General features: G+C 41.1%; 2 protein-coding genes across 3 annotated transcripts; one reads left to right on the top strand and one right to left on the bottom strand.

Annotated features, from left to right (window-relative positions):
- Window positions 1–3,307: 3,307 nt before the first annotated feature.
- BNAC03G56540D (remorin 1.4) lies at window positions 3,308–5,170 on the bottom strand. 2 transcript variants are annotated; one of them, XM_013799789.3, is made up of 7 exons: window positions 5,032–5,170; window positions 4,849–4,946; window positions 4,587–4,744; window positions 4,435–4,495; window positions 3,911–4,316; window positions 3,748–3,829; window positions 3,308–3,659 (listed from the first exon to the last, which is right to left on the bottom strand). In XM_013799789.3, the coding sequence occupies exons 1-7, from the start codon at window positions 5,055–5,057 to the stop codon at window positions 3,462–3,464; spliced, it is 1,029 nt and encodes a 342-aa protein (XP_013655243.1). In that variant the 5' UTR covers window positions 5,058–5,170; the 3' UTR covers window positions 3,308–3,461. The 2 variants fall into 2 exon arrangements, with proteins under 2 accessions (XP_013655243.1, XP_013655244.1); XM_013799790.3 differs by having other exon boundaries at window positions 3,308–3,656.
- Window positions 5,171–5,366: 196 nt separating this feature from the next.
- LOC106362088 (probable inactive purple acid phosphatase 2) lies at window positions 5,367–8,790 on the top strand. The gene is made up of 2 exons (XM_048766387.1): window positions 5,367–6,696; window positions 7,321–8,790. Exons 1-2 carry the CDS (start codon window positions 5,998–6,000, stop codon window positions 8,611–8,613), a joined length of 1,992 nt encoding a protein of 663 aa, XP_048622344.1. The 5' UTR covers window positions 5,367–5,997; the 3' UTR covers window positions 8,614–8,790.
- The last annotated feature ends 441 nt before the right edge of the window (window positions 8,791–9,231 follow it).

Raw genomic sequence — 9,231 nt, 5'->3', positions numbered from 1 at the left:
CTTTGTGTATTTAAATCACTTGTAAACCACAAATAAATCTAGGAGAAAATCCTTCATTTACTCTTTACTCTCTCACCAACAACATTCTCCAATATCTCTCTCTACTTTTCTGGATCTAACTTTCTCTCTTTTTCTCATTGTTCTTGAGTGTTTTACTTATTCATCATCATTTCTTACATGGCATCAGAGCCTTAAGCTCTTGAACCTTACAAAAGCTTCCGCAAATCTATTTCTTTCTCAGATTATCTTCAAAATCTGTTGGATACATCCTTTTATCCACTGGCCCAAAGGTCTTCCAAGAGAGAAGAACCTCACCAGCACTCAAGATAAACGAGTATACCTTGTTCTAAAACTCTTCAAGATGGAGAAAACAAGAAGCATATCGATAAAACAAGAAGCATATCGATTTATGTGGTGCTCAAGGGGTCAAACTACCTTCTCTGGTCCAGGCTGATGAAGACAGCTCTAGGAGGGCAAGGATTGTGGGAGCATTGCTCACAAGCAACTCCAAAGACAACCAGCTCTAAACCTGACAGTGGAGACAAATGGCAGCAAGAAGACCTACTGGTCTTGTCCATTCTACAAAGCTCACTGGCAGTTCCTATTATGGAGTCTTACGCACATTGTGAGAACGTTAAGGAGCTTTGGGAGACTCTTTACAAGGTTTATGGCAACTCATCCAACTTAAGCAAAGTGTATGAGCTCAAAATGCCATAAATGATCTATCTCAGGAGGAGATGGAGTTTAATGATCACTTTGGCAAGTTTAATTCTCTGTGGGGTGAGCTTCATTCATTGAGACCGTCTACATCAAACCCAACCATCCTCCATGAAAGAAGAGAGCAATACAAGGTGTTTGGGCTGCTTCTTACTCTCAATCCAACCTTTAATGATCTGGTGAAGCACATACTGAGGCCAGACAAGCTGCCATCTCTTGAAGAAGTGTGTTCCCAAATCCAAAAGGAGCAAGGGTCACACGATTTGTTTGAAAGAAAGGAGTCTCTTTCCTTTGCCAGCCAAGCAATTGCTTCACCACTGTCACTTAAGGCGTATCACAAGAAGGAGGAGGGAAGAGGTCTCAAGTGTGAGCACTGCAAGTGAGATGGTCACACCAAGGAGAAGTGTTGGGATCTTCACCCACACCTCATACCTGCCAAGTTCAGATGAACCATGTCCATGGAGGTACAAGGAACTAGCTCTGGTTCCTTGAGTTGTAAGCTTACCTCCTGAATTTTAATATGAGCTTGTTTAATTGTTTTAAGTTGTTTATGTGTGGTCTAGGCGAGTTGTCTAGCCTCTGTGTTTGTCTTGTTGCATTGTTAAAGGTCTAGGAGAGTTTCCTGATCTTGTGTTGCATCCTTGTGTTGTTTAAGGTGATTAGATGAGTTATCTAATCTCTGTTATTGTCATTAAAATTCCTAAAATAGTCTAAATGTCTTGTAATTGATGAGTTATCATTCTTGACATTTAGTGAGTTGTCTGCATGGATTTGAACTGAATGAGTTGTTTAGATTCTGTCTATTGCACTTTTCTTAACCATTGGGATCGGAATTGGTGAGTTATCAATGTCTGATCCTAGTGTGTGTGGTCTGATTCTTGCTGGAGTTTGAGTGATGTTTCAGGTGCACAAGTGTCGTCTCTGTCCATCATCAAATCAAGACAAAGAAAAAGGCTTTGCCCATGCTATTCAGAGCCTACACATGATGTATATTCCTGTTTGATCCAGAGCCTACACATGATGTATATTCCTGACCATGGAGAGATTGTTGGTGAGGAGACCCGGTGGTAGTAAGTGGGGGCTGAAATAAAATATGACTGGACTTTGAAGATACTTCAGGAAGGAGTATTGATGGAGAGGCATACCAGTGTTTGATCAGCCACACACACCAAGCTGGAGCTCCTCATGTATTGCAAGAACCGATTGAATTAAGCGCAGACCGTTTGGTTGTTGAGCTCCTGGTTCAAAAGACACACAAGGGGCAGTGAAGAAGAGATCAAAGGAGGAACCGGTTGACTTAAGCGCAGCTGTAGGGGTGATGCGCTCCTGGTTTCAAGACTCAGTGTTGCTCACTTCTAAGCTTGGTCCTTCACTCATTTTCTCCGGATCAAGCTTGAGGAGGGGTAATGGTGAGCTATCCTGAAGGTCCATGTCGTCTAGTGCCTCACCTCAGATCATATGGAGGACTCAAGTGTCTCAAAGACACTCCTCATCAGTCCCATTCACTTATATGCAAGGGGAGTAACCAGTTCAATCTTTGAGTTGAAGTTTGGTTTATGCCTTGAGAATTGATGCAAGTGTTTATGCATTGGGTTATAGGTACTTGGAGGTCTCTATATCAGAAGCTGGTCGTTCCTACACCCTTTGAAGATGGCAAGGAGTCAGAAGAAAGGGGGAGACATCAAACCAGCCAAGAGAAGAGATCCGAGACGTTGGTGTGTGCAAGTTGTGGAGTTCACACTTGCAGCACAAGTTAGGGCATGATCAAGAGTCTAAGGACTCCACCATGAGTTATCTGAAGTTCCTTAGACTCATTGGCCAATCCCTAGGCCTTGTTGAACTCTACTCTTTTTCCCTTAGTAAGTTTTGTCCCAAAGAGTTTTCTTGCTAAGGTTTTTTTAATGAGGGAGCTTCTTCAAGGTTCCAAGCTTGTCCAAGGATCTCCTATGGTCAAGCTTGAGGGGGAGTGTTGGAATGAAGAAGGAAGAAGCAATGACTTAGTTGTTGGAATGAAGAAAACATGACCAAAAGGAAAAGAGTCATTGCATGATCCAAGCCAACCCATCCATGGGAATTCATCTACAGAATTCATTTCTAAGAAAACCCATCCACAGAAACCTATCCACCCGTGTTTTGGAGGCAAGAGAGTGTATTTGAATTTGAACTCATGGAGCCTAAATCTATCACATCAAGCCACTTGCCTCTAGTTTAGTCTTTGTTTAATCTTTTTTGTTTGTGTATTTAAATCACTTGTAAACCACAAATAAATCTAAGGAGAAAATCCTTCATTTACTCTTTACTCTTTCACCAACGACATTCTCCAATATCTCTCTTTGCTTTTCTGGATCTAACTTTCTCTCTTTTTCTCGTTGTTCCCGAGTGTTCTTTACTTATTCATCATCATTTCTTACAGCCAGCTCTCATTTCACACATTGATTTGGAAATATAAAGTTACGATCGTGGTTAGTCGTGAGTATGGGATGAGTCTTGCCAACAATTTTTGTATAGTTCGGCAAAAAGGTGCAAAGTGCATTGTCTGAATGTTTCTGGAAGCGTTTGTTTAGAGAGTATCATGTGTAAGATTTTGAGATTTTGCAAGGAATGATGTTGCATTTCTTTAGTTACATGGCGCATAATCTCTTTTGAGAAACTATATAACCCATATCATTTCTCTCTCTCTCTATCTCGCACACATACACATTAATATATACAGCTACAAGTATCTGAGATCCTTTGTTTCAGTCTCAGAAACAAGAACATGCTTTTCCAGGAATTTTACCGGTTTTACGTACAATACCGGCTCTCTCCTTCACTTTCAACTCTTCGTTCTGTCTTTGTTTCTCAGCCTGAGCTCTAGCTCCGGAAGAAATATGTTCGATGTATTCCATGTCTTCTCTAAACCTCTGCAATCCTCTCTTTCTCCTCTGTTCTTGTTGGCTCTGCTGTTTCATGTACCAAAAATGGTTAGAGAAAACACATTTTCAAAATATCTTGAGATAATATTGAACTAAGTCAAATCATACTACCAACCTCAGATTTGTCCAGATTCCTTCGAGCTTTGTCCCTCTTCTTCGCTTCCCATAAATCGATCTTTCTGTTTAACTTCTCGTACCTGAGCATGTGTAATACATATGTTAAGTGTAATAACAACACATATGTATAAGTTATTTTTTGTGTATTGTTTGAGACTTACCTTGCTTTGATCTTAGCTAGTTCAGCTTTTTCCCAAGCATCAGCTGTTGAATCATGTTCTCGAGTAGTACCACCAGAACTTGGCCTTTTAGTTTCTCTAGGTGGAAGCCGCAGAGGCGAAGGTGTTAGATGAGGAGGAGGAGGTGGTGGTGGTGGAGCACGACGTTCTGAACGTGTCCTAACCGGTGTTTGTATCTGCATTGGAGCTGGCGGTTCAGATACAACCGAAGCAGGTTTCTTTAGTTTTTCATGTGTCTCCCCTGAATCTTCACTTTGCCTGGTGTGATCTCCTTTCAAGTCCATGGAGAACGTAGGAGTCTTTTTTACCGACGATGACTTTCTCACTGGAGATTTTGGCGTGGGAAGTTTGTTATCATTTAGCTCTGGCTCTCTAAATGAAAGTTGTCCTGTCTCAACGTAACAAAAATGCAAAGTTGATTTGTAACATGCAGTAAATAATTAACTTAAAAAAAAAAACATGCAGTAAACAATAATATCCAATCTTGAGTTGTTCTTAAACGTCACCTGAGAATCTTCTTGATAAGCTTCTCGGTTCCTCTATAGGAAACGCATCTTCTCGGCCGCTCTGTTTTGTTCAAAATTACAAACTAGACTAAATTCGAATAACAAAAAACTTCTTAATTACTCTTATTAAGTATAATCTTAAGAACTCTTACGTGATATCTCTCTAGCCAAGTTTCTTCAAAAGTGGTTACAGCATAAGCAGTGGCCGCAACTGCTGCTGCATAGTCCATGTCACTGATCGAGTCATAACTTTGGTCGCTCATTTGCCTCGAGAACTGCTTCTCTAACCAGTTTGAGGGCTTCTTCTTATCTACCAGAACACGTAATATGATGTAAACTCTAACGCTAAAATTAATCAAGAATCTTATAATGATAGGGGATGTCAAAGAACAACATATCAGAAGTTTGTGTCACCTTCTTCGAAGGAAACAGACTTCCTTGGTGACACTTTTTTCTCTCTAGTGGGGCTACCAACCTCATCTGTTTTTACCCGGGCAGCTGGATGCCTTCTCCTGAGACAGAAATACAAAACTTGTACGTCAATATATGTATGTCTGGTTAAATAGAAGAGATGAATTGTGATGTTTAGTGATTTACCTTGTTTGCTTGATCAAGCTATCCATTTCAATGTAGCATATGGTGTGAGAACTTGAGAGGGGCTGTTTTAAAAGTGTTGGAGGGGTTTTGCAGGGGGTTATTGAGATTATTACTTTGCATGCAAGTTACATATTTGGATCATAAAAGTGTGTAGGTTAAGTAAAGGACACTTTTCTCTTTCTTTTCCCTCTTTGCCTTTTTGGTTCTTTGCTTTCTCAAATGGACAGTGAAAAGAAAAGAAAAAACCTAATTTTCATACATGGATAAGGAATCATTTGCATGAAGTAAACACATCAACCACAATCTGGCTGGATCTTGATTCCTAAGAACCAGACAACAATGATCTGTATATGAAAGAGACTTGTTATATGCATAAAGAAGCAAGGACATCTGTGTCATAAAACTCGAGGACCGTATGTGCACACCGGTCGCCTTCATGTCTGTCTATGTACCTGCATTGCGACATACATCAACCAAATATTGAATTATAACATGGGTGATATACTAAGGAGGCTTACAAGTTAGTCTTGGTGTATATTGGCAAGTACGGAGTGTGTGTGTGTGAACAAACATTACAGTGTCTTAAAGCGCTTGAGCCGCCCAATTAGTGGAGGAATAGGGTCAGTCAATTTATTGTTGTGTAGATCGTGACCAATTCATAATCCTATATTCATTTAAACCAAATCATACACTGAGAGGCAATGTTTCTTCCAACTTAATTAAAGAACATGAGAAGTAACATCAGAAACATGTCAAACGGAGAGCCCTACGTCACATTCATAAGCTTAGAGAGGTTCAAGAGTCCATCTCCAAAGGAGGGTGATACGTCATAAATTAAAAAAATAGCTTAGAGAGGTTCAAGAGTCCATCTCTAAAACGCCGTCGTATTAAACCACTGTGTTATATCTCCCTTCTCCGGCAGCAATCATTTCACTCACTCCCTCCTCCGTCGTCGCATCTATCGCAATGGTCGTCAATTTATCTTTTCTCCTCCTCCTCCTCTTCGTCTCTACCTTCGTATCCTCAGCTAACGCCAAAGCAACCGTTTCCATTTCCCCCAAAACTCTAAACCGATCCGGCGATTCCGTCGCCATCAAATGGTCCGGCGTCGAGTCCCCCTCCGATCTCGACTGGCTAGGCATCTACTCCCCTCCGAACTCTCCTCACGACCACTTCATCGGCTACAAACTCCTCAACGCCTCCTCCACGTGGCGATCCGGCTCCGGCTCGATCTCCCTCCCTCTCACCAACATCCGATCGAACTACTCGTTCCGGATCTTCCGATGGACGCAGTCCGAGATCGATCCGAAGCACTTGGATCACGATCAGAATCCTTTACCGGGAACCAAACACCTCTTGGCGGAATCGGAGGAGCTGAGTTTCGGATCCGGCGTCGGGAAGCCGGAACAGATCCATTTGGCGTTCGAGGATAAGGATAACGGTATGAGAGTTACGTTCGTAGCTGGGGACGGTGAAGAGAGGTTTGTGAGGTACGGAGAAGGGAAGGAGAGGTTGGGAAACTCCGCGCCGGCGCGCGGAGTTAGGTACGAGAGAGAGCACATGTGTAATGCTCCGGCTAATACAACTATTGGATGGAGAGATCCAGGTTGGATTTTTTATGCCGTTATGAAGAATTTGAACGGTGGCGTTAGGTATTACTATCAGGTAAACAAATCTGAATCATTGGTTCTCTTAGATAATCAAATCCTTGGTTCAAAGATTCGGTTAAGTGTTCTAAAAATCGGTATAGAAAATGACTAGGCGCTAAATCTATTCGAATGATTTTCTTAAAATTAAAATTCGATTTAGATTTATTCTAATAGTTTAAAATAGTTCTAAATCGGTTAAAACAGTTTTAATAAAACAATTTTAAATTGGTTCAAATCTCTTAAATCAAACAATAATGTTACTTCAGATCCACTAAAATTATCTAATTTTTTATAATTCAAAATAATTTTATAATTAAATCTAAAAATTAAAATATGTAACAAAAATATAAAATATATAAAAAATAAATCAATATTTTTTTAAGGATTACGTTCTTAATAATCAGCTTAGTTGGCTATTACTCTACTAAGGACATCTCCAACCCCAATATATTTTCCACTAAAAAATGGATTTACTATATATATATATATTAAGTTGTTTTTTGTTTGTTCATCATTTTATTTTTCACTCTATTATAGAGTTATTATATTTTAGAATAAAAAATAGGGTAGAAACATTAGACGGTCTAAGCTGACCCCCTAGCTATATTTTTAACACTGGTTATGTCTTTGTTTGTATCAGGTTGGGAGTGATTCAAAGGGATGGAGTGAGATCCACAGCTTTATCGCTCGTGATGTCTACGCAGAGGAAACCATAGCTTTCATGTTTGGAGACATGGGTTGCGCTACACCTTACACAACCTTTATCCGCACGCAGGACGAGAGTATCTCCACACTGAAGTGGATCCTACGCGACATCGAAGCTCTTGGTGACAAACCAGCTCTCGTTTCGCACATTGGAGATATAAGCTACGCTCGTGGCTACTCGTGGGTGTGGGATGAGTTCTTCGCTCAGATCGAGCCTGTTGCCTCGAGAGTCCCTTACCACGTCTGCATTGGTAACCACGAGTATGATTTTCCTGCTCAGCCTTGGAAGCCTGATTGGGCAGCTTGGACTTACGGAAACGATGGTGGTGGTGAGTGTGGTGTGCCGTATAGTATGAGGTTCAACATGCCTGGAAACTCATCAGAGCCCACGGGAACGAAAGCTCCTCCGACGAGGAATCTTTATTACTCTTACGATGTGGGATCTGTTCATTTCGTTTACATCTCCACTGAGACGAATTTTCTTAAAGGAGGGAGACAGTACGAGTTCGTAAAGCGAGATCTAGAGTCTGTGGACAGGGAGAACACGCCGTTCGTTGTTGTGCAAGGGCACAGGCCGATGTACACCACGAGCAACGAGGTTAGAGATGCGATGATTAGGCAAAAGATGGTCGAGCATTTGGAACCGCTCTTTGTGGAGAACGACGTGACGCTTGCTCTGTGGGGACATGTTCATAGATACGAAAGGTTTTGTCCGATGAGGAACAACACTTGTGGGAAGCTGTGGAGAGGAAGTCCGGTTCATCTTGTGATCGGTATGGCTGGTCAAGATTGGCAGCCGATTTGGGAGCCGAGACCGAACCACCATCCAGGTCTTCCGATTTTCCCTCAGCCTGAGCAGTCGATGTACAGGACGGGTGAGTTTGGTTACACTCGTTTAGTTGCGAACAAAGAGAAGCTCACTGTTTCGTTTGTGGGGAACCACGATGGAGAAGTTCACGATACGGTTGAGATGTTGGTATCTGGGGAAGTAATCAGTGGGAGCAAAGAGGATACTGTTAACACCGTTGCTGCATCTGCAACACTTGTGGGAAAAGCTGAGTCTAATGTCTCATGGTATGTCAAAGGAGCAGGCTTGATGGTAATGGGTGTGCTTTTAGGGTTCATTATCGGGTTTTTTACTAAGGGAAAGAAAGGATCTTCATCTGGCACCCGTTGGATCCCAGTGAAGAACGAGGAGACTTGGTACTGGAGAAGTGAATCTACTTAGGGGCAAAATGTTTGTATAGTAATCATTTTCCCACGGTAAGAGAACACAAGTTTTTGTACACTATAGTAAAATTGATTCTCGAGTGTCTGAAAATCACTCTATGATGTCAGTCTGAAGGGCTTTTTGGTGTAGTAAATACATTACTGTACGAGTATATATGTATGTATTTTGGTTAAATTTTCTCTGTATTTTATTGTGGTATTTTGAGAAGAGACTGAATCAAAATGAGATATAATTTGAAAATTTTGATAGTGAAGAATGAACATTCAACTGTACAGAGAAGATACGTATAGGACAGGACAGTAGTTTAATTGGAAAGCAAGTGACGTGCCCGTTGATTAGCGCCTTGAACACAAGAGTTGAGCTCATCAATATCGTCGTCGAGATGATCAAGAGCCTTGTTTTTCCTGCAATAGTATAATACTTATTCTACGTATAAAAAAATATTGATGATCTCTGTCACGTAATCAGGAACAACGTCACGTCCTCTGTTTCTGTAATAACCAAGGCTCTCTGTTTTAAAGGTCTCAAGAGAGACTCAAGTTATTGCTCTGCGTTTTTCTTACCAAACATCTGGAGAAACAGATTATTGCAATGTTTATGATAAGATCAGAAAAT

Source organism: Brassica napus, chromosome C8 (genome assembly GCF_020379485.1).
Source record: "Brassica napus cultivar Da-Ae chromosome C8, Da-Ae, whole genome shotgun sequence".
Lineage (NCBI taxonomy): Eukaryota > Viridiplantae > Streptophyta > Magnoliopsida > Brassicales > Brassicaceae > Brassica > Brassica napus.
Note: the sequence above shows the minus strand (reverse complement) of the source record. Positions and strands in the feature narration are given on the sequence as shown.

What these genes read in the sequence shown, in the direction of transcription:
- BNAC03G56540D (XM_013799789.3), bottom strand. Translation starts at nt 5,057, where the DNA reads ATGGATAGCTTGATCAAGCAAACAAG. An exon ending in GTCTGTTTCCTTCGAAGAAG is followed by an intron (nt 4,745 to 4,848) that starts GTGACACAAACT and finishes GTGTTCTGGTAG; the next exon opens with ATAAGAAGAAGCCCTCAAAC. An exon ending in CTAGCTAAGATCAAAGCAAG is followed by an intron (nt 3,830 to 3,910) that starts GTAAGTCTCAAA and finishes ACACATGCTCAG; the next exon opens with GTACGAGAAGTTAAACAGAA.
- LOC106362088 (XM_048766387.1), top strand. Translation starts at nt 5,998, where the DNA reads ATGGTCGTCAATTTATCTTTTCTCCTCCTCCTCCTCTTCGTCTCTACC. An exon ending in GCGTTAGGTATTACTATCAG is followed by an intron (nt 6,697 to 7,320) that starts GTAAACAAATCT and finishes TGTTTGTATCAG; the next exon opens with GTTGGGAGTGATTCAAAGGG.